Genomic DNA, 25620 nt, shown 5'->3' with positions numbered 1-25620 from the left:
GATTTGTTGCAATTTGTTGAAATTTCATAAAGTAATGAAACCATAGGGGTTGGGGCTTTTAAGGTGGTAAAGCTACACACTTAACATTAGGATCAGGGTTTCACGGTAAATTATACTCAACAGGGAACTACAAATTTTCGGAAGAGCGTTGCCAGGGGCATATTGTTGCCAAGGGCTTCTGAGACGTAACGCAAGATTACATGGTACAGAAATTTTAGAGATTCTGTTAGAACCATGAACTGCTTCTAAAATGCATTGTAGGAGGGAGAGGATACCATTTTTATGTGTTTGATGATATTCATGGGAAATGTGGGCACGTCCTTGAACTTTTCAAATTTGCAGCAAAGATTCCAGTTGAATGTGGGCGTTATGTTAATGTTACATACGGCGGAATTTTCGAGGCATGCGTTTTATATACACCAGTTCTTCTCGACTGGTGGGTCGCGAGTCCATTTTCAGTGGTTCAACATTTTTTTTTACCTTGGCACCCATGGGTGAGGGGGTTGTAGCCCCTCCCACCAATAAATCAAAACCAGCTAATACAACCTCCCGAATAATTATATTTTTCCCGTAATGTGTGGAGAACTGAAATCCCCCCCCAAAATGTCCCAGTCAAAGTTACGCCCTTGTGGGCACCAATTGAGAACCACTAATACAGACTATCTTTGCTGCTCTTTTCAACATTTTTTTCTGTATCTGACCTCAAATGACTAGTGATCCACTTACTGCCCTCCTGTGACACATTGCGCGCCAATAACACCATCTATCCGCCCCTTGGACAGGTACGTTCGCCGGGCAAAAGGAAACCATTCACCGAAAATAACTGGGAGCATGTATTTTACTCCACAATAATTCTGTTTTTTTAAATATAAATTTATCAATTTTAATATTTCGAATAACCTTTTCTCATGTTTAATGGCTTCTAATGTTTTATTTAATTTCACATAGAAAGTCGAACTTCGCGTACGTTTCACTCACAGTTTAGCGTCCGAAATGAAAACGCAATTACTTGACTTTTCTTTCTTGATCAAGTAAAACAAAGCCTGATATTGTTTCGGTTTGGTGTATATTTTTCTGAAACGTCCATATATCAATTGATCCTTTGATTATGGCATTTTCTGTTTTAGACTATTTTAAATTGGCAGGGATCAGGTTTTAATAGTTTGGACAATATTAGTATGAACGTCACCTCTGGTGAACCTCATTTTTACCGTGCTTCATTAGTGAAGCGCCTTGTACATGATGGTATAATCCTTGTGTAAGCTTAAGGCGCAAAGATGCGAAGCAGATTTTGCAGTCGCTTGAAGCAGTCATGCACGGTTATTGCTCTGGGTATTCTTATCGATAGCTGCGAAATATTAACTTAGTCCGTGAAGTTCGTGGTCTTACGACTCAGCGGTGGCTGCTGAGGTGTGGGAAGAGCTTCAGTCGTTCATTTCCCTCAGTTATGCAGCGGTAGCGATTGGTAAGTCATGACTTATCATCATGACTTTTGAAACGGCTTCTAAGGAGATAGTTGCGTTGTATTATAGTTAGCTAAACAGGCGACTGGATCTTGTGAGAATTCAGAAACACACTTTTAAGAATTTAAGACGTGCGTATAGAAAATGGATGCATGTATGGATTTTGTGGATTATATTTGTTAACGCAAATATAGCTTTATTCGGGTATTATTTCAAACAAATAGCATGTAAATCAATTAGGTGCGATTTTCTATGTTGTGATTTTAATATCTGGCTAATACAATTGCAGTGATTTTATACTCAATTTCCATTTATTTTGTGACTTGCATTAATACAACTAGGCCATAAGCGATGGACGATCAGTCAATGACGTAATCTAGACTGCTGACAGTGATCATATATACACACGTGGACAAACTTGTTTGTACCCTTCGGTCAATGAAAGAAAAACTCACAATGGTCACAGAAATAACTTTAATCTGACAAAAGTAATAATAAAAAAACATTCTATGAAATTTAACCAATGAAAGTCAGACATTGCTTTTCAACCATGCTTCAACAGAATTATTTAAAAAAATAAACTCATGGAACAGGTCTGGGCAAAAATGATGGTACCTCTACCTTATTATTGTGTTGCACAACCTTTTGAGGCAATCACTGCAATCAAACGATTCCTGCAACTGTCAATGAGACTTCTGCACCTCTCAGCAGGTATTTCGGCCCACTCCTCATGAGCAAACTGCTCCCGTTGTCTCAAATGTAGAGTGTCCGGGGGGGTCCTCGAGGGCCAGGTTGGGAAACACTGCTCTATATAACTTGACGTTCCAGACTAGAATTGCCTCCAAGTAGATTTTGGACAGAATCCTTTTACATGTGTTTGCTTATGCAGGTTAATGAGCAATATATACTGAACAAAAATATAAACGCAACACTCTTGTTTCTGCTCCCATTTTTCATGAGATGGACTTAAAGATCTACAATTCATTCCAGATACACAATATTACCATTTCTCTCAAACATTTCTCACAAATCAGTCTAAATGTGTGATAGTGAGCACTTCTGCTTTGCTGAGATAATCCATCCCACCTCACAGGTGTGCCACATCAAGATGCTGATCTGACATCATGGGTAGTGCACAGGTGTACCTTATACTGCCCACAATAAAAGGCCACCCTGGAATGTGCAGTTTTTTGCTTTATTGGGGGTCTGGGGACTCAGAACCGGTCAGTATCTGGTGTGACCACCATTTGCCTCATGCAATGCAACACATCTTCTTCGCATAGAGTTTATCAGATTGTCAATTGTGGCCTGTGGAATGTTGGTCCACTCCTCTTCAATGGCTGTGCGAAGTTGTTGGATATTAGTGGGAACTGGTACACGCTGTCGTATACGCCGGTCAAGCACATCCCAAACATGCTCAACGGGTGACATGTCCGGTGAGTATGCTGGCCATGCAAGAACTGGGACATTTTCAGCTTCCAAGAACTGTGTACAGATCCTTGCAACATGGGGCCGTGCATTATCTGTCTGAGTGGCTGGTCTCAGACGATCTTGGAGGTGAACCTGCTGGATGTGGAGGTCCTGGGCTGGTGTGGTTACACGTGGTCTGCGGTTGTGAGGCCGGTTGGATGTACTGCCATATTCTCTGAAACGCCTTTGGAGACGGCTTATGGTTGAGAAATGAACATTCAATGCACGAGCAACAGATCTGGTTGACATTCCTGCTGTCCGCATGCCAATTTCACGCTCCCTCAATGCTTGTGGCATCTGTGGCATTTTGCTGTGAGACAAAACTGCACATTCCAGGGTGGCCTTTTATTGTGGGCAGTATAAGGTACACCTGTGCACTACCCATGATGTCAGATCAGCACCTTGATGTGGCACACCTGTGAGGTGGGATGGATTATCTCAGCAAAGCAGAAGTGCTCACTATCACACATTTAGACTGATTTGTGAGAAATGTTTGAGAGAAATGGTAATATTGTGTATCTGGAATGAATTGTAGATCTTTAAGTCCATCTCATGAAAAATGGGAGCAAAAACAAAAGTGTTGCGTTTATATTTTTGTTCAGTGTATAAAATGCACTGTGTTAAGTAAATAATATAGTAACTGCAGGTAGTTGTACAACTAGAGATGAATTACACACTTTTCTTGACAACACGGTGTCCTACTATAAACGTGTTTATGATAATTCTACAATATTCATGTTTCATCTGACTTCCTTTAAGATTAATGCATTTTCAGCTGCCCACCTGCTACATTTTGTATATGATTCTTTTATGTATTTATGGGCATCTCAGGATGACAGGAGAAGATTGTGGGAAACTATGAAATGAATCCCCGGTGTGGCAGATAAATATTAATTTTTATTTTTTATTTTAAATATTAATATTAATTTTCCTGTGCTCAACAATAGGGCTGAGCAATATAAATGATATGACTTACAATCATATTCAATGTAAACAATATATAAATGAGAAACTTCAACGAACCGCCAATAAAGAACATTGCCTGATAGCACATATGGGCCTGTCCCTTTAAAAGACAAATGCAATTCCAGCCAATTATGTAGCTAAGTTTAGTTTTCATTAACATAGTGGCCTCTCACCTCTATTGTGGGTTTGCATGGGTTTCTTCCTGAATTTGAAAAGCCTGAAATCTAAATTATCCAGAGTATGGGTGCATTATGATGGAGTGGCATCCCGTTCAATGCTACCCCGTCCTCGCACCATTTCAGGGGGAGGCACCAAAGTCATTGCAACCCTGTGCTGGATAAATAGCTATGGAACACGAATGGGTTTTAAATTATAAAAATAAAATGAAGCAAAACAGACTATTCTGTTTTAGTTAGTTCTGGAATGTTCGTTTGTGGAATTTCTGATTTGCAATTTTTTTCCAACACTGTGGAATGATCATTTAAAATTACTAGCAAGAAAATGCATTAACACTAACTTAATTGATTTCAAGAATTCAAGTGTTTTATTTGTCATGCACAAGGCATAGTCAGACTATAATCTGCAGCAAAATTAAAGGTGGTCAACTCCGCCATAATAAAAATACTTGAAGGCATAATGAACAGAGCTATACTGGAAAATAGTACAGAGATACGCAACACAGTACAGGTGAAGTGCGAGGTGCGTAAATATGGAGAAAATGATAAACAGATTGCCAACTCTCCCGCATCCTGTGTGAGTCAACCTTTCTGAGACTCACGCCTACGCAAGAAATCTTACGGCAAATCTATACTATTCCATTATAAACCTAAAATTAGCTGCATCTAAAGCGTTGAAGTAGTTTGCAAACCCTACAGACTATTCACAAGGTAATAAAACTTTTACCTATATATAAATGAGTGTGCAGACTTGTTTCGCATTGAAAATCTCACGGCAGCCAGCTGACCAAAGTCAGCAACTCTGGTTAAATTATAACCATCGGAAAGCTGCTGATGGCCTGAGAATGGAAGCTCCTTCTGAGCCTCTCGGCTCTCCCCTCAGCGAAAGCGCCTACTAGACCTTAGTCAGGTAGGAGGTAGTTATTTGGGCGGGTGCTTTTCCATTTTGGGTGCTTTAAAGTATCCAGGGTCCCGGTCAACCGCCGACACGTAATGGTCAAGAACTTGGCTTTGCGGCTGGAAAGGTTCAGAATCCCTTCTCTAACAGCCGATTATTTTAACTTTGAGAAATAAGTCCCTATTAATATGTGGAAAAAAACACGGGTAGCAGTTAATTCGATTTCTTCCTTTATGGGAAAAACAAAATTAAATACAAACATAGCAGAATGTTGTTATCACCTAAAAACCACCTACAACACAAGTGCATTTTAATCAGTCTGCAACCCACCACAAATCCTAAAACACACCTTAAAGCGAAAATAAACGCTGTTTCACAGCATCACGATTAACGTTGTCGTGTGTTTCACACCAAGAATCTAAAGAGAAATGTCATCAAACGAATCAAATCCCTAAATTACAATCAAACGATTACTAAAACTTTTAAAATCTTTCTTTATTAAATCACACAGTACTGTGAAACCCTCACTAGACACGACCTGAAACGGAGCGGGTGCATTATGGGATATCTGCACCCGGCCGATCCCGGAAGTTCATCGAAGGCTGCAGTTACGTCTTCGCTCTGGCCATGGTTAGACTGACGCATTTCAAAACGGACTTCACACATTTTTCCTTGGATTGCTTAATTTGAATTTTTGCTAGATTTTTATTTAACTTCAACGTCAACTTATACTAACTGTCAAAATGAATGTGACATTCGCTGTCAAGCAGTATGTCTCCAAAATGATAGAGAACAGCGGGCCCGGAATGAAGGTTTTGTTGATGGATAAAGAGACGGTGAGTGTTTTTTTTCCCTCTTATGCGCGTTTATGTTGTAATATTGAACTGTCAGCTATTGTCGCAATTCAGTCACCCCTTAATTAAATATTTTTGCACACAGACTTTCGGTGAGATGTAAATAGATACGTATAAACCATCATGCAATGAAAAACAATTGAATTCGGGGGTAAATAGCTACTGGAAAACGTCGAAATATAGTACTTTCATGTAAGTTTGCGATAATAAATGTCAGAGAATTGCAATAAGAAAATGTTCATGAGCACTAAGATGACAACGAATACCTAACAGGTTGAAATGATCTAGAAAGCAGGTCTTGTAGTGGTTAGATGCAACCATTAGGTTGCTGGCAGTTGATGTATTGGAGCATCGAGTATTTTGGGGTGGGTTTGTCGCAACAGGAGATGCATTACAACACGAAACTTGCATGATCTGTACCCCCCAGCAATGAATAATTTATTCTTTACGAAATATCTGAGCTGCGGTCTGGTGCGTTTTTACCGGCAGACGAGCATCGTAAGCGTGGTTTACACACAGTCGGAGATCCTGCAGAAGGAGGTCTACCTCTTTGAGCGGCTTGACTCGCAGAACAGGGAAAATATGAAACACCTGAAGGCGATCTGTTTTCTCCGTCCCACTAAGGTATGCCGATGTAGTTCGTGCGATCCAAAGAGTTGTTTTTTCATTAGAAGGGATGCAACATGTGATGTGTTTATTGTTTATTTACAGGAGAACGTCGAAAACTTGATTCAGGAACTTCATCGGCCGAAATACAGTGTTTATTTTATCTGTGAGTGCTGTCAACTGTGGTCAATCACTGTCAGCTGAAACTTCATCTGAAAATCTTGTGTTTTTTGCATTGGTGATCGATATATTTATCCCTCCGCTATACAAATTATGGTTTGATTTCCTGTATTTCCATGGTTCCATAGTGTATAAAAAGGAAACATAAACTGTCAAAATCAAATGTCAAAGTGCACAGACACGGCTTCCAAAACTGAACCACTAAGATATGTAAGATCTGTTTTTGATTTAAACACATATCCTTTTGTCTGCTGAATCTTTCGACCTCACAGTATCCAGTATTACATACGGTCTCATTAGTGAAGATTTAAAGTTTTTTCTGAAAATGAAGGTAGAATAAAGGCAGATTAGAATTGCATAACCTTCCTAATAGGATGCATGTTGACCGTTCTCATCAGTTTAATGAAATGTCCTTGTAGATTTCAGCAACGTCATCAGTAAGAGTGAAATAAAGGCGCTGGCGGAGGCCGACGAGCAGGAGGTGGTGGCGGAAGTACAGGTGTGTCTGTCCATTGGAGCTGTGTCCACTCCCTGTCTCACACTTTTCGTAATTATAATTGCTGATTGTGCGAATGCCTCTTCATATAGTCAGTGTTTGTGAGGACCCTTTGCCATCTTCAATTACAGTATGATGTGAAAATCTTTGCTCCCTGTCTGATTTTTAAAAATATTAGTTATGTGCTTAGAGAATATCGAACCAAATATTATTTGAGGGAACTTGAACTTCAGTCACTTATAAGTTCTGTAACACCCATTGTCCATTTGAAAAGCAGTTGGCATCTTGTGCTCATGTGCAAGGAAAAGTTGATCCTGTACTTACTGATTAATCGTGGCACCAACATAAACGCTGTTTCAGAGTTGCAGATATGAGTTTATTGATGTTTTTAGGGAATGAAGGTCTGGGGTTTAGCTGGTCTATATGTAAATTCTCTTGTTCTTTGAGCAGCAATGCCTTGATCCCTTGTGATGTGTGGCTGAGCAGGTTAAGCTGTTCTGCCTGTGATTGGACGTTTGCCGGGTCGAGCCCGGCCTCGGCAGAATAATCTTATGTTTGTGGCCCCTCGAGCAAGGCCCTTAACGTGCAGCCCCACAGGTGGGTGCGGATGCTGTAAAGCGCTTTGAGACGATGTAATGTCGTGGAACTGCGCTATACAAAAATAAATTTGTTTGTTTGTTTGTTGTTGTGGCTGACCCCTCACTGTGACCTCCCAAGCTTGTGTTCACCTCTATGTTTGTCTGAAGGAGAGCAGGATGGGGTAGGCGAAAAGAGCACCCCCCCCATACATGGGAATTAAGAAAATATCACCATTAAATGACTTTACAGATGATAGGCCTGATATTCTCCTTTAGAACCTTATGGTGTGGTTCAGCTTTCATAGTTCTTTCGAGTTGTGGATGCTTGCTTTCCAGGATCAGGACATTACCATTAATATGACCTTCTCAGTGAGGCATTTACCGTTTGGTTTTCACCATGTCCATCTAAAAAAAAATAAAAAATACTTTCAGCTCCTTTACTTATAGAACACTATTTCATGCCCTTTGAGGATCATAAATGTTGCTTTGAGTCGTTCTTTCCACTTTGTTTTTCCAAAGATGAAAAGCCTCAGTTCGCACACTCAGCAGGTTGAGCCTGTAGCGTTTGCATACAAAGTGTGGGATTTATGTGTGTGATGGGCACGGCGCTTCTTTTCATGGCCGCAGGAATTTTATGGAGACTTCATCGCAGCGAATCCTCACCTTTTCTCCCTCAACCTACTGGGTGTTGCCAGGGTGAGTAGGGATCCGCAGATTCAAAGGTGCTAGAGGGCTGTGCTGAATTATTATAAAGTGTACAGATACACATTGTGTGGATAAAAGTCAACAACTTGGCTTGAATAAATAAAATTGGATATTCTCAAAATGATTATTGCCTGGAAATGTATAGACGATAGCTGCGAAGTATTAAGTGCAGTGCTGGTGCTTGCGCCATCGTTTTCCGTCCTCAGGGTCGTAGCTGGGAACCCAGCCTGCTTCCACGCGCCACCCAAGGTCTGACGTCAGTGCTGCTGGCTCTCAAAAAGTGTCCCATGATCCGATACCAGCTCTCCTCAGACATGGCTAAGAGGCTGGCAGAGAGTGTTAAGGTGCGTCGTCCCGACACCCCAGTCATTTATAGGGTGCGTTTCAGGCCTGTATTCCCCATTCATAGTGGGCACTTTGGCCCTATATCCCCCATGCAGGGTGCGAATATAAATACATATATCTGTAAACTAGACTGGATTCCGCCTGCTACTACATTTCCTTAAATATTTAATGTTTAACTGAAACCATGCACCAGATGTTAAATATTTATCCTGTATTTTTTTGGTTGGTGGTTTATTTTTAATAGCTTCCATTAATCGCTGCATGGTTTAAGGTGTTGTTGGTGGCTGTGTCGAAGTTAAAACCGTACTCGCGTGAGCCAATAACATCTACCAGTAACATACGAACCAATGGCGTCGGCCATTAACAAATGAGCCAGTGGTATTGAGCAATAAAAAATAAGCCAATGACAATGACTGCTGTGTCACTGTTCTCTGTCTTTCAGCAAATCATCACTAAGGAGTATGAGCTTTTTGACTTCAGGAAGACAGAGGTGCCTCCCCTTCTGCTCATCCTGGATCGCAGTGACGATGCCATTACTCCTCTGCTCAACCAGGTCTGAGTAAGACTGTGCACTGCTCAGGAAATACATGGATTCCGGATCCATAATGCGCTTGATTTTTACTTTTGTCACAAAAGATAAAGAACTTCCGTCACTATTAATGTGTTATTTGGTTGATAATACAATTCTGCCATTCAGTGTGTTCATAATACTAATTATTTAACCTGTTTTATTATTATTGTTGTTATTACTGCTGCTTTTTCTAGTGAGGTTAAGAAAAATATTTGAAATAAAGCTGACATATGTTTTTGTTGAATTGTGGCTTCAAACATAATTTTGATATTGGCGTTACTGGGGTTATATGTGGATGGATTTTTCTCTGCATTGTTGGCATTATTTATTCATTTTCTCTGCACCCCGCCCATACCAAAAAGTTTGCCTTTAGGCCATGATCAGGACTAGTCAGTGAGTGCATCTCTACAATTTACATTTCTTGTTGTCAGTTAATACATAGCTTAGGCCACTAGAGGTCAGGATTATCAAGCGTGTCATTTCAGAGCTTGAAATGGCCTGCATTTACACTTTACTGAGCTGGCTTTTGGGGCTTAGCCAAGGTTCTGTGTTTATGCTCCCCCCTGCAGTGGACGTACCAGGCTATGGTGCATGAGCTCTTAGGCCTCAACAACAACCGCATTGACCTGTCCCGGGTTCCAGGCATCAACAAGGACCTGCGGGAGGTGGTGTTGTCTGCTGAAAACGACGAGTTTTATGCCAACGTGAGTGAGGCCAGCAGAACTGCTGTGTTGTCTCTCTCTTTAACTACTAAAGATATGCAGTAAAATGAGATGGTGTCTTGAAATTGCCAGTATCGTGTGGTCTGCATGTGTGTAATCTATCCAGGATGATTCCCAGGTAACGAACAAGTGGTTCGAAGATGGATAGGTGGTTGGTTTCAGAATATTGAAGTATATAAAAGGGGTGGCTGCTCCATGATTAGATCCTGCAGCATTTTCAGACCCAGGTTTGGTTTCACCCAACCAGCTGAGTACTCAGTGAATGCGACTCTTTATACTCAGCTGGTTATTTGAAACAAAATTGATCTGGATTTGTACATTCTGGACCTGAACTTTCCACCTCTGGCTATGGGCACAGTCCAGTGATCAGAACCACTCTGAGTGCGTCATCTGGGAATTGCGTTAATGAGGCGTATAAATGAAAGTCCCGGTTCCGCTTACAGAACCTGTACCTGAACTTCGGCGAGATTGGGACAAATATCAAGAACTTAATGGAGGATTTTCAGAAGAAGAAGCCAAAGGGGCAGCAGAAACTGGAGTCCATTTCAGACATGAAGGTGGGGGAGCTCTGGTACCATGACTGGGATGAGAGTAAGAGTCCCACTAACAAAACACCCATTAAACATTACAGCTGATTGGATCAGGGCCATTTGTGGCTTTCACTTAAAGGCTGTAAGAACATGTGCCTTTGTCACGAGATTGTTGGAGTGTAGGACCACCATGATTGTATAGATCCATATTTATGATAAATTACACTTGCAGTATAACGGCCAAAACTTCAATACCCAAGCTGGTTTATTGCATGAAATATTAATATGCCTATCTCATTAGTCTAAAACCACAGGAAATGCAATGCTGAAGTAAGACTGATGCACCCTCTTGGTCTCCTGTAATGATAAACAGAGATCGTTTGATCAGCTCTGTCTCTCTCCTGCCAGGCCTTTGTGGACAACTACCCACAGTTTAAGAAGATGTCGGGCACGGTGTCAAAGCACGTGACAGTGGTGGGCGAGCTGTCGCGGCTGGTGAGCGAGAGGCAGCTTATGGAGGTGTCAGAGGTGGAGCAGGAACTGGCCTGTCAGAATGACCACTCCAGCGCGCAGCAGGTTAGCGATATGCACGTCAGGCTGAGATTGCATGCTAAAGGGCAGATCCTCGTGCGGGTGACACTCGTGCAGAAAAATCTGCCGTCGCATGGCTACCGTCATAATTCAGATCTCACTAGCACGCACATGCACGTGGATTTATCCATGTGGGTGTGGAAAAGCTTTTAATATTTTCACTCCCACGTACACGCACACTATAGGCACTGTTTTGCTGCCTGCTTAGCCACCCCAGAGGGAGGCTTGCGCGATTTTTTTTTCTCCACACATCCTGATTCAGAGAATGGGTAGAAATCGGAGGCCGGCGGCTCGCAGCCGTGACATCAAGCTGCGGAATCCCAAGAGGGGGCCTGCAGCCTCCCCTTTCAGCTGAGAAGGGGTCATGACTGCGAGTGTCGGCCAGGGTTTTGGTCCTAACAGATCATACGTACTGGAGACTCGTATTGAGGCCTGTTCTCCCCTTCATGGGCAATTGACACTCGATAGAGTGGAGAGCTCTTTCAGTTAGTAGTGTTTTTATGACACCCCCCTGCAGTGGAGCACAGATGACTGAGCTCCTCTCAGGTCCTCCTCTGCCAGGGCCTCCTTTTACAGCACCTCTTCTGGGGACGGTGCGGCCCTGCCCCGTAACAGCCAGCTAATGGACGGGGGGGGCTGCCCCACAGCACACAACCTTTACACAGGAAGATCAACCACTGCTGCGCATTCACTTTCATCCAGCTTCATTAAGCAGAAATTTCAGCATGTTGTTTGCTCCACCTTTGTAAGGCACGTCACTGATACTATGCCGCCACATATAAAAAATTCAGAATTCAGTTTGTGTCATTATCTTATAATTACCACAGCTGGCTGACCATTGAACTGCGTAATGGACACCAGATTTTTTTAGGGATTCATAACCTTCGTTCTGCCTCTGTTACAATACAGGACAAAATAGGAATATTATTCTTTATACATCAGACTGGATGCACTGGCATTTGCACCATTGTTACCGGGGGCCGCTTCACAAAGTGCACAGTCTTCGGTGCCAGTAAAGGGGGTGGGGGGAATTTAAGGTTATGACTTGTAGAGACGTAAATGAGGCTAGTGACGCACTTCTGGAGACGTAGAAGAAAGAATAATTGATGTGGAATCTGCAGTGACTGAATGTAACACCACTTGACAATGGGGGGGGGGTCTTCTTAAACTTTGTGACCACCCATGCTTGAGTGGCACACGTCACAGGCTGGGAGAGTGGGGGATTGTGGGAAATCTTGGGTGACTCAGTGACTGGAGAAAAGGGACAGTCAGAAAACGGTGCAGAAGGAAGCTTGAGGAGAATGAGACGCTTGTGCTTCCTTCGCCCGCTGGTGCCCTTTGTGGTTTGTCCCAGGGCCTGGGAACTGTAACCCCCTCCTCACTGGAACACTGGAAAGGTCACCATGACTTCTGACACAACTTTTGCCTTCATTTTTAAGAGTTCTTTAGTATCACGATTCTTAATCATTCTGGGAAGCTCTCGGATAACTAATCGTTGTTTTAAGTGACATGTGTGTGACAACATCCCCGTTGGGTAGAACTATCCTTCAGATCCGCAGATGTCTTCTGATTCCACAGTTGAGGCTGTACCATCCAATTAAGCGTTATGGTCTTCATTCTTATTTATTTTTTGTCATCTTCTTCCCATACTTCTTCCTGTTTTCCAATGCCCAGTTTCTCTGGCTTAATGAGTACTTCCCCCCCCCCCCCGCTTGCTGTCTTCAGAATGTCCGGAGGCTCCTGCAGAACCCCAAGGTGTGTGAGCTGGATGCAGTGCGCTTGGTGATGCTCTACGCACTTCGCTATGAGAGGCACAGCAGTAGCAACCTGCCTGGCCTCATGGAGGACCTCAACCGGAAGGGCGTCTCTGAGCGCTACCGCAAGGTCAGAAGCTCGAGGCTCGGTGCATTCTGGGAAACGGGGGGATGATCAGAGGACCACGCGAAAGCACTGATGTGGGACTTCATTTTTGCTGGTCCTTATTGGTGTTTTGGGTAACATTTTTGTACGGTCTGCTCCTTAACCATTATGAAACCGTTACTACTGTGTCATTTCTGAGTATGCTTACTAACGCATTGTTTTATATTTGCAAATGACTTGCATGGTGCTCGTACCCAATTATGTATTATGAATTATGTACTAACCAAAAAAAGTATTAAAAGAAAAATAATTTTTTTTTGGGGTTGGGGGGGGGCTTTTCCAGTTGTCCTGCAGGAGGTCCCACATACATGCTGAGCTCTCATTGGCCGCTTTCCTTCATTCTCTGGTCAAACTCCTCCAAAATCTTTTCTACTGTGTTTAGGTCAGGTGGCCAGGTCATGTGATGCGACACTATCACTCTCTTTTGTCGGCAGCTTGGTGTGTCCAAACTTCGGACTGGTAGTGTGCAAATCCAGGGTTTGTTTCCCTGTTTTCGAATATACTACCATAACTACTAAGTATAGACACTTTCCATTACTGCAACCAGAAGTCTCAAAATAAGCACTAATATGAGTTATAATTGCGCCTATATCTGTATTGCATGGGTCCAGTAAAACCGCCTGAGCATAAAACTCTCACTCCACTATGTCTACAGCAGCATTTTTTAATCCGTTCATCATAATGACAGCTTATTGATCCCACGTGGGGGAATTCTTTTTTTTGCTTCCCCCATCTTGCTTTCCATGACACATAGATACACATGTAGGTAGGAGCAAGCCGGGCAGCTCAAGGACCCATGGACACGTGACAGTTCTGCCAGGAGGGTTCGAACCGGCGACCTTCCAATCACAGGCACCGAGGTTCTTAAAACAGAAGGCGGATGTTTATGAAAAACTAAAATCTAAACCTAAAACTACTTGGCGCTAAAAAAAGGAGCCTGAATACCATTAAAAGTGTGATTAATAACTGGAAAGGCCCTTATTTTAAGTTATTGCTGTTTTACAAAATAAATATTGCGAATTATGTAATTTTTGCCCTGTGAGCCGTTTGTCAATGTTTTTAAACGAAATGAACCTCCATCAAATTCCCCGAAAAACGCTAAGTGAATTGGTTTGATTTTCGGTGTGGATTCTGAGAGTATGTGCTACGTCACAATCAAAATCCTCACTTTTTTTTTTACATCCAGAAAGGAATACTATTGGTTTCTGTTTAAACCAATTCTTCAATATAGCCCTAATTTTAATGCAGAATAAAAGTATGTAGATGTAATGGGTATTGTTTTATCCTAAATCTTGTTTTGAAAATATATCGATATACTGTAAAAATTTGACGGTATAAGTTATTGATGGGCGGGGTGCCGAAGAGTTGGATAAGCAAATGATCTGTAGCCACGCCTCTGGAAGAGATTGGTTTGTTTTAGAATGAATAGTTTCATTGAAAATAAAATTGAAGTAAAAGATGGTGTCCCTATTGGATGGTGCTGGGGAGCATGATGGCTCATTTAGAGGAGCCCAGCCCGTGAATGCTGTCCCACGACGCCGATCATTTTTAATATTTTTTATTTTTAATGACTGATAGCGTCGCGTGATTGTGTTTCAGATGGTGCAATCTCTGGTAGAGTATGGCGGGAAGCGTGTCAGAGGAAGTGACCTCATCACGCCCACAGACGCGGTGGCCATCACCAAACAGTTCTTCAAAGGTCTCAAGGTACAAGATAATAGTGTCTCTTTGTAGCATATTTGCAAAATGTTCTCGGAGGCGAGCAGCTGAGCTTCAGGTTTGCAGATCATTCATGTTGGTTTGCAGCCCAAGTAGACAACTAAGCCTTTAATAATGTCACTCAGGCACATTATCATTTTTATGTTTTAGTTTATTACTCTTTTTCACAAAGGAAAGCATTTAATGGCTACAATGACTGATTTGGGGCTGAAGGGGTCGGTTATTTGCATCATTAAGGGAGTGTCGGTTTCTGACAGTGTAGTGGGTTTGTGTGAATCTGTACGATCCGGCTTCTCTGACTCCATGTTCACCAGGGTGTGGAGAACGTCTACACTCAGCACCAGCCCTTGCTGCATGAGACCCTGGACCAGCTCATCAAAGGCCGCCTGAAGGACAGCCAGTTCCCCTACCTGGGACCCAGCACCCTCAGAGACAGGTGGGCGCTGCCTCCAGGTGCCATCGACTTTCATTGCTGCATTGAATTGCTTACGTACGCATTTAAAGACCCACGTTGAGTGCATTCATTCAGGTAAAATCCAATGAACGGAGCGAGCATTTATCTCCGTCCCTGTGTCATTTCTGACATCGCTAATATGCGTATTATCTGCCTTTATGGATTTAATGTGCATTTGTGTTTTGAATCCTTTCTCGTAATTTGAACTGCAGGCATTCTAGTAACAGAATAGCAAGATGATGGTTCGGCGTGTATCTGTAAGAACAGACTCAGCGGCTAAGATGTATTCCTCCCCGCCTCAAGTGTGACATCTGGGCGGCTGCCCGGCCACTGTGTCAGAAATAGTAATGGAACCCCCCCACCCCCCCCCCTTTGCCTTGAGTTGTTTGTTCCCGGCTCTGCAAACACAATGCAGGCCTGAATCTCTCAGCCTTGGTTCTCTAAGCCTATGTCCCTCTGTAAGGGGGGGGGGGATTGGATTTCACTGGCCTGTGCTACAAAGGGGTCCGTGTCGCTCAGATAACTTAACCTGGAATTTGCAGCCCCCCCCCCCCCACTCTAATTTTTGATCCCCCGCTCTACCTCAGCTGAAGGTGGGGCGACGTGTGATCCTCTGGACAGTATGGAAGGGGCCGGTTAAAACAGCCTGGCTAAAGGAGAGTAAACAGCCAGTCACTCACAGACATGGAGGCTGGCTGCAGGACAGCTTCTCTCATCCCAGCGGGAGGAAAGAGACATACAGTTATCTCTGGTCCCTGGGCACATCCGCATCCTCTGCAGCCAGCATTAAATGCATCGACTCTGCCCCCGCATTGACTGAGCGCTGTAGATGCGGGTCAGTCGCACATGTGGCTTTCAGCTGACTGGGCAAAATCTTTCTCATGACTCTGACCTCAAGATAGCGATGGAAGGAAGAATGGAGGAGGGGAGGGGCTGACAGCTGAGGGAGAGGTGCCCTTTGGCCTGGCACCCTGACCTTTGACCTCGTCATGCACTCTTGCACTGAAGCGTTGATGCTATTTCCGGAATTTACTTTCCTTTAGCCACGTCATCACCTGTCCGCTTCCTGTCTCGTCAGACCCCAGGACATCATCGTGTTCGTCATCGGGGGGGCCACGTATGAGGAGGCGCTGACTGTTTACAACTTCAACCGCACCATGCCGGGGGTCCGCGTCGTACTTGGAGGGACCAACATCCACAACACGAAGAGGTCAGCTATAGTGCCATGATTGTGGCGGGCTGTGTGCTGCCGGCAAACGCGTCACGCCAGGAGCCCGCGCTCACAGACGTGCAGTAGCTGCCTGTCAGGTGGACGTTTGGGGCCGTACTGCACCGTAACTGGGCTTCCAGTCCGGAAGGAATCAGCAGGCGTCTGCATGCTGCATCTTTCCTCGCTTCTCACTTTCTCTTTCCGTTTCCATCTTCTTTCATTTCTTTAATCCCCACTTTATTTTTCTTAATTTTTTTTCTGCATTAGCCCCCTCCCCCCCCCCCCCCCATCTGCTCCCTGCACTCAGACCCATCAATGCCCAGTTGTTAGAGCAGCAATTACAGAAATGTTTAAGAGGGCTTTTGGTTGAAAACTCCAGGCCAGGAGCCAAGGGTGAGGGAGGTTATAAGAGGCAGCTGGGGGGGGGGGTGTTGACACAGCTGCTGGGACACCTCGCGCCCCCCTCCCGACCCCTGTTGAGGAGACCACAGCATTGGGTAGTCTGCAGAACCCAGCCAGCCTTGACGCCACCTGTTGGCAAAACGGCGATCACCGTGGGAACAGGGCTGACGTGTGCGCAGCTCAGGTCTGCCACTGCGACAGCTTGTGCCCAGTCTGATGTCAGTACACATGCTGGGAGTTTGATTACCCCACTTGGAGCCTCTGCATGTTGCAAAGGCTCAGCGTTTCCCCCAGAATCATGCCAGACAGAGGAACAGCCATCCAATTCAGACATGGCTCTTTAGGAGCACTGCTGCCAAATAATACAGTAGCGGACAATCAGACCAATATCGCTGTCACTTGGCAGGGAGAGGGACCTTCCAGGACGTTTTTCATGTGCACCGGATTCTGGTAATTGTTGTTGTTAGGCGTTAACAAAGGTGAAGGCTGATTTTATGCCAGTCTAGTAGCTCAGGTGGTTGTTGGTGGGGGGACCTGCTAACCTCCCAGAGGCAGCTGGAGCCCATTCCCATCCAGGGAGCTGGTGGGTCGGCTTCACCGCTCTCATGCTCTGGCAGCGAATGAGCAGCCCCACTGGAGGAGGAGGAGCAGTGCACAGCGTGTAATTAGCGCTCGCTGTCTGATTGTCACGTGGCATAATGTCAACCGCGTGGCGGCACGTGGATGGGACCTTGCAGCTGGGCCTCTGGGTGGCGTGCAGACGGCAGCGGGAGCCTCCGGCTCGGCACCCGGCAGCCGCCCGCACAGCTGTGCGCTTGGCAGGGATCCATTCCGGTGCCGTGCCGAAGCGCTGTGGGAGAACCGCCGCCAAATTCCGGCTGGACGGGCTGGCTGTCCGCCATCAGCAGCATGCACCTGACTGCCCGTTGTTCCTCCGAGCGATAATCGTAGATTCCCCTTTTCTGGGTCTCGTTTAATAGCAACGAGCCACGCGTACACAGGCATGGTCTGCGTGTGAATCTGCTCGGGGGGGGCGGAGTCACAGGAATATCCACACGCGTGATGCCGTGCTGCTTTCCTCTCCTGGAATGAGAGCACCTGCACTCTGAGGTTGGAGTTCACGGAAATATGGCTCATTTAAAAAATAATATCTATCAAATCAGTACTTCATATTTTGTATGCTGCCTCATGCCCATTGCTTCCAGGATAGGCTCCAGACCCCCCGCAACCCAGTAGGATAAGCGGTTTGGAAGATGGATGGATGTTTTGTATACTTTTACAGATGCTGTGTGTGTGTGTGTGTGTGTGTGTGTGTGTGTATGTATATATATATGTGTATATATATGTGTGTGTGTGTGTGCGTGCACGCGTGTATGTATGTACATATGTATGTATATATAACATGCATATGCCAATTGCCAGGAATTGTGTTAGTACAGAATGTAGACCCAAATTAAAAAGGCAGCTATTGCCAGTCACAAATCTCATGCTTTGTAGAAAATGCCCCGTCGTATCTGCTGGTGCCCACACAGAGGAAATGCGCACATGCGCCCGATCGCCGGTGGTGAGCCATATCGGTCCCAGCCGTGTTGGTATAGCATCGCCTCAGCCTCCGCTAGCAGACTTCCTGTCCTCAGGCTCTGTCTGGCTAACTCAGGTTCTGACATTACAGGAAGGTTGCAGTGTCACTGTAAACAGAATGTTTTGCCATGATTCATCTATGTTTGGGCGGCATCTAATAATTTTTCTAACCGTTCAGATGTATGTTGAGGTTTATGGTATTTTGACTGTTTTCAAAAACAACACTATTCGGACCTTTTTACATGTTGCCAATAAAATTTGCTGGTGGGGAGACCCCAAAACACCCCCAATATACCATCCTACTACCCAAACCTAAGTTCATCTCAAGTCTCTAGGCTCAGCTTGCTTTTGCACCTTCCTTATTGGACATTGTTGCCTTTGTCTTCTTCACCTGGGGCCTCTGGGTTGGAAGTAGTAGAAAATGGAAGTAATGGCTGCAGGAGAGCCACAGGTAGCTAGAGGCTTATCTTCCGATGCATGTAGCACGGCCGCCTGTCAGCGGGGCAGGGGGAGGAGCCAAGCAGATCAGGGTAAACAAAGCTTAAATTATGAATGGATATGCAATCCAGTCTGTGTGTTACCTATGAGGTGGGGCTAAATCAGACGTAATCTGACGGTTAGCATGTTAAGTGATCCCAAGGTAATGTATTATGGCAAGACCTTCCGTGCATTTCAGGGTGACTGCTGAGAGAAGCACAACTTTTCTACATTTAAGGTTTTGCCCATCAGATGTGACGATTAGCCAATGTGGTGAATGAGGTTAAAAAGGGAGGGGGAGCAGTGTCATGTGACAGACTGGGATATTTAGTTTCCTCGGGAATATGGCACTTTTTGTGACCCTTAGGCGGGAAACAAATGGGGGATGAGCCTCAGTGTGGTGCGGAGCATCTCTTCTGATGGGCTGCTGTATTATTGATAGCCGGCTAGTGTTGGGTGACGAGGCTTCTGCACAGTCTGTCGGGTGCATGCGCACATCCGCACTGACGAACCACATGCCAACCCAGCATATGAGCATGTGTAGAGAGTGACCTGTGGGCCCCCATTAACGCACACAGCTCTAAGTGTCACCATATGCTGTTCTGCAGTGAGCCTCTGCAATCCAGGTTTGCACAAACCCTCTGTGTCATGCCTACGAATTGCCTTTTAACTTCCTCTCCCTGATGCATGAAGTACAGGCACATGTGAAATGGAAAGTTCGGCCTACATACAGTGTGTGTCGCCTTTCTTCCATGTTATTTTTAAACCTTTTGCACGGTTTCCTACGCATTTTAAATAACTCGTTCCGCTTCCCACCAGTTCCTGTAATTTACTGATGCCTACTAGTTAGGTGACACTGCCTCACCTAGCAGACAAGCAATCAGTACCTAATATTTTCTGTTGATTTTAGCGGAACATGTCTAGAATATGAAGTTTGAAATTCACCAAACACCCAGCATGTCCTAAAGCTATTGCGCTCAATTTATTGATCCATTTATATTTTTTGTATTTGTGCGAACCAGATGATTCGAATGGGTGAATTTGATGGTTGGATAATGTCGACGGTGTGATTAAGTTGTACCGCGGCTGTGGTTTCCCTCAGGTTTTTTTGCTCTGGATGGTTGAAGCACCGAGTTAAATGTAAGCTGATTGCTTTGGCTTCCTTGGAACAGCACAGTACTGATTACACAATCATGGTGATCCCATATGCTCCCTTTATCTAATCACAATGCTGCAGGCGTGTTCACATCACGGCGATGTTCACATCACACCGATGACCTTGAAGACCCAACCTCACAAATTAGCATCCAGGCAATCAGAAGTGACATAATCCCATAATAATGGAATCTAACATCTTGACAGTTCCAGACCTCTGTTATTCAGTCCTAATTATTAAACTGTCCTTTATGAAATGACCCAATAGTAAGTGTTTGTATGTTTGCCCCCCAACCCCCTGTTTAGAGAGAGATGTTTTCTCAAGGTTGTCATTTGGGAAATGCGATCACGTGACCATTTTCGTCACAATGCAATGTTCCAAATACTGGGTAGTTAGGGCACGTTTGCTGCAGTAGTGTGAATGTGTACAAGCTGGCCTCGATGCAGATTTTCCTCCTTTGCTACAGCCCCTTCATGCCATCGCATTGTGTCCTCCCAAGGAAATTGCTTCGAGTATGAAGTGATAATGAATTGGGATCACTGACACCTTAATTTTTTTTTTCAGCTAAATAGTTTAGTTGACTAGAAGATGTCCAATGCCTACAATTCTATACAGGCCATGATGTAACGCTGACTAGAATGTGCCCCATCATTGCTGTTGTGGGTGAGATGTCCTCTTTATCTTTGTAATTAGGAGTGAGGGCTGAGGCAAGTTTGCGGGGGAGGGTGTCCATTGATCTGTTGTAATCCAGGAGTACTGTGATACACCATGGTTGGGCCCTAATGCGTTTTTAAGAGTTTCTGTTTTTCCCTGGATTAATGTTCTAACCCTTCAACGAGATTACACAGCGTAATTCCCGATAATGTTCACAAAGACACTGTAATCTTGCAGTGGTTCCCCTTCTGGACGGCTGTAGATCTGATATCTATCACTTGGCTGCCTTCCATGGGCTCCACACCAGCAAAGTGACCATTGTCTCGGAGACTGTCCCATTGACACAGTGCCTCTGGGCACTGGAGCTGACTAGGTCTGTGCGTTTGGTCGTGGGATTAAGCCAAGTGTAGAAAAAATTGCACTGACTGTAGTGCCTCACTGCTGAGTATGTTCTCAGTGTAATGTGACGTTCGATAAACATGAACAAAGCTGATTTTGAGGCTTCTGTCCTCCAGTCCCCCTTGGAATGGACTGATAAGTGTGCCTGCATTGCCCGAGGTGTCAGTAATATTCACTAACAGTTTTGTGAGAGCTCAGAGGATTATGGGATGCTTGGAAATATGCTGGACGTCCCGGAAGTGAGGTGAGTTTTAACTGCACTCACTGGACATGGAGGCAGATCCATGAATGGATATCAATAAGAGACAGATAGAGGAGGGAAAGGCAGTCAGTGTTAAATATCAGCCTGTTAGACACATCAGTTGATGGTAAACAACATGTGCTGTTCAGAGGTGGAAATTTCAGGTCCAGAAAGTAAAAATCCAGACCAGGATTTTGTTTCAACCAACCGATTGAGTATGAAGAGTGACTGTCATAGAGTACGCAGCTGATTTGTTGACACAAAATCATGGTCTGGATTTGTACTTTCTGGACCTGAAATTTCCACCTCTGGTGCTGTTTAGCTGAGGTGTTTTTGTTTCATTTAGTGAGCAGAATGTGAGGTAATGATTTTGGTTTCCTGCCTTTGTGTCTCTGTATACGAAGGACCTTGTATTTTCAGGATCAGAAATGGCCACCATAAGCAAGATTAAGTGGCATTCTTTAGCATGAGGTGATGTTCTCAGAATTGCATGTGAACTGGAAAGCATGACATACTAGCCGATCTTTCCGGATGACCTGTTCCCTGAGATTCAGTGATATAACTTAGTTGCTCTGTGTCCATTTCTTAACAGTTTCCTGGAGGAAGTAACTTTAGCCACAGGTTCGAGCCAGAGCGGCGAGAGAGTGCAGGGGACCAGCCGCCTCCCCAGCCGGCGCTGATGGTGACATCACTGGCTCTGGACCACATGGTATCATCAGCGTTCCAGTGCTGTGTACAGCGTCACCACTTGGCCCTTTGCCGCTATCCGACTGCTCAACAAATCTGATATTTCTTAAAATGGTTTCCTCCATCTGACCGAACATTAAATTACGCTTTTTTTTGTTCGGGGAAGTACTACTCGACCACACGTATGAGAGGGGCATGATATAATTTGGAAGAAAGTGCTCCATCGTGGTGTATTTGACAGCGGTTTTCTGGAAGATGGATCAGAAGACAGATGCATGCTCACCCGGACACCTTCTACAATGTTCCCCGATGCTGGCTGGTGTCAGTCCTTTCTCTGTCTCTCCACACCATGCAGAGAAGGACCCAGCACAAATCAAGGCAGTCCATAGACACTGGTCTGACGGCTGTGAGTATTCATGGTGCACGGCCTGTGGAAACTACAGAAAATGGCGGAGAGGGTTTTTAAATGCCGGGCGGAGGACAGTCACAGGTTCACCTGCAATACTCCCTTGGACTCTCACTATAACAGCATAGAAGTTGGCAGCCCGTGTCGGGGAAGTTGCTCACAAAAGTAATCCGTTACAGACAGGTGGAAAGTTCAGATCCAGAAAGCGCAAATCCAGACCAAGGTTTTATTCCAACCAAAGAGGTTGAGTTCTCTGTCACTACGACTTTAATCAACTGGTTGGTTGAAACAAAGCCATGGTTCGGATTTGTACTTTCCGGACCTGAACTTTCCACCGCTGTCTGTACTGCATTACTTTTGTAAATAACTTCCCCAACACTGTCAGCAGCATATCTGGTATTACGAGGGGTGTGTGGAGCGTGACCCTGTGGTCCCACAGTCAACAATGCTATTCATCTTCCATCGCTGTCCCTGGCTACGTGCATTCAGAAACCACAAGCCATTTTATATATACACTACTAGATTTAAATTTCAAACCAGCCCAGTACACATAATTCACAGCTGGTGGCCACTGTATCGCTGTATGGAACATGCAGAGCCCTGTAAGTGCTCCCTTAAACCCCAGATAGCTTATAGCGGTGAACTTTGGTAAGTTTTATATGGGAACATATGACAGCACTCCTGGAAAAGAACCTGCGTTTTAGGTTTGCCCAAAACTTGAACACACGTCCCCATAAGTACACAACGTTTTGCACATCCAAAGCCACGTTTGATCGTGTAAGATGTTTGTCATTGGAGTGTACAGTGTGTCTCCGTCACAAAATAATCTGCTGTAATTTAATGTTTTTATTCAACTAATAAATGTAGTATCTCTTGTGCTATTGCAAATCAGTGGTCATGGGATAAAATAAGTATTTTTTCCTGTTGTAGTTTCAGTTCATTTTTTCCCCCTTTTCTGGCCATTAGACATGAACCCACCCCTCTGTCTCTAAGCTATCTTTGGAACTTCAGAGGTTTGTTTTTTATCTCTCAGTAAGTATGAGCTAATTTTTTCCTTCCAGGTATGTCGAAATCATTCACGATGCACGCATTTCTCCTTTAAACTATATATGGACTTAATCCTCAGTTGTTTTTTGATGAACCAAGCACATGGATCTCTTAGGCTTCCTGTCTCTGGCTGAAGAATGTTATCTATCAATCCCAAACATATTGCGTTGTACATTCTTTAACGTTTAATCACACAGTTGAGTCTTGTGTCAGGAAATACAGCTGATAATTTTTCACAAGCAAAGTCACTAGACTTTGTTGAACCGTTGCCATGATGCACCTGTACGTTAAATACTGGATTAGCTGAAGATTCCCAACCCATGAAAATGACTTATGAAAAACTCATTATATAACTATATCACTTCCTGCGCTGCGACTTACTGCAGAGCTGTACTGACTTTGGTGTGAAACTGGGTAATTTGTGTTGCTGCGAGGGTCCCTCATTTTTAGCTAAAACTCCTCTATGTCACTGCATGGCTGAGCTTCTGCAATTGTGCGTTCGAGCAGCAGTACGGAAGCATCAGCCACGATCGGAAGGGCGATTCATTTTTATACCTCTGCCACCTGCCCAGAATCAGGAACTGATTATTTTAATTAGTTTTAGTACAGGACACCCTGGATGCAATTTCGAAACATTGCAGGGTTATATTGTGCCTTCCCAGTGTTACTTCATTCAAAAATCACATCGACTATAATTTGCCTCTGACAAGACAGTCTGGTGCTTGCCATTAACACGCAAATTCCACCTTGGCCTTTTGGACTTTTGGCCAGTGTTGGCTCACCGTATTAGAAAACTCCCATGAATTGCTTTGTAGGTGACCATCATATTGTTCTTTAAACTATGAATCAGTGTTTTAATTATAGGATATAATCCATATCTGGAATGTGGTAGAGTGTCTCCCCCCCCCCCCCCCCCCCAAACAAGAAGCCCTACATTCCCATCATCACTGAACCCATCTGCCTGAATTCCAGTGCCCTACATTTACCAATGAGCTTAACCATCTGGGCCATTGTGCCAATGAAGTGTCTGCAGTCTGGGTCCAAAGTACAGACGCTCTTCTGCTTACGAACTTTCAACTTACGAACTTTCAGATATACGAACGAAGAGGACTGTAAGTCCAAACTGTGTTCCTTGGGCTCCCGTTTTCCTGTCTGCAACATCAATTTTTTTTCTGCACGCCAATTCCGCCCAGTACGACTTCTGGCCGCTACTCCCACCGCGCAGCAGCGTAGCGTGCGTACTCCCAGCATCCTAGTTCTTTGAACTTGCGTATCCCCTTAAAATGATGCTGAATAATGACTTACGAACATTTCAAGTTACGCATGGCCATTCGGAACGTAACTCGTAAGTAGAGGAGCGTCTGTATACTAGTAATCTAGGAGGCTAGAAAAGGTGGTGGGGTATGTTTGGTTTATGATATGTGGGAGCGAATCTCAACTCCCAGCAGGATTTAAAGTGGTTATGATACTTTCTGGAAACATCTCGCACCTATTTTCTGAGAATGTATGACAGGAGGCCTCCATTTGCCCTTTTCAGCAGGAAACCTACTGCTCTTCAGATCTCAGCTCTCTCTGGTGGTACCACTGGCAACTGACGCTCAAAAAGCTGAATGGAGACTCGCCATCAGCTGATGGGTCCCAGTGAAACTGATAGCAGATACTTTTAGGGAGCTGTGTTTGACAGTGACCTTCTCAGAAACAAGAGGTCAGCACTTCATGTGAGTGGTTCCGATCTATTAACAGGGATGGACGTAATGACTGAGTCACTCAAGTCATGAGCTGAAAAAGGTGGGGGAGAGAAGATGCGGAAGGATGGACTCCATTTGAGTTGCATTCATTTGGTCTGCTCTGTGAAATGTTCTGGTTCCTAATATATTTACAGACATCTGTGACCAAATTAATGCTGTCAGTCGTGCTCCCCCCCCCCCCCCCCCCCCCAACTCCTATGACTATTTTTTAAGAATATATTTGTTGTACCCCTCTAAACATGACCCTCAGGAACTGAATACACAAAAAGATGGAAACCAAAATTATTAGTCACATAACAGAACAAATTAAATATAAACGGACACATAGATTACCAGAACTTTACGGCAGATAAGAAGGTGCCTGAGGA

General features: G+C 44.4%; 1 protein-coding gene across 1 annotated transcript; it reads left to right on the top strand.

Annotated features, from left to right (window-relative positions):
• The first annotated feature begins 5541 nt into the window (after positions 1 to 5541).
• vps45 (vacuolar protein sorting 45 homolog) lies at positions 5542 to 23348 on the top strand. The gene is made up of 15 exons (XM_049026004.1): positions 5542 to 5809; positions 6317 to 6451; positions 6539 to 6599; positions 7033 to 7112; positions 8315 to 8383; positions 8599 to 8736; positions 9180 to 9290; positions 9878 to 10012; positions 10474 to 10587; positions 10969 to 11136; positions 12877 to 13035; positions 14671 to 14778; positions 15105 to 15226; positions 16323 to 16454; positions 21957 to 23348. The coding sequence occupies exons 1-15, from the start codon at positions 5717 to 5719 to the stop codon at positions 22042 to 22044; spliced, it is 1713 nt and encodes a 570-aa protein (XP_048881961.1). The 5' UTR covers positions 5542 to 5716; the 3' UTR covers positions 22045 to 23348.
• The last annotated feature ends 2272 nt before the right edge of the window (positions 23349 to 25620 follow it).

This window comes from Brienomyrus brachyistius, chromosome 9 (assembly GCF_023856365.1).
Source record: "Brienomyrus brachyistius isolate T26 chromosome 9, BBRACH_0.4, whole genome shotgun sequence".
Taxonomy (NCBI): Eukaryota; Metazoa; Chordata; class Actinopteri; order Osteoglossiformes; family Mormyridae; genus Brienomyrus; species Brienomyrus brachyistius.
This window is presented reverse-complemented; position numbering and strand designations above follow the sequence as displayed.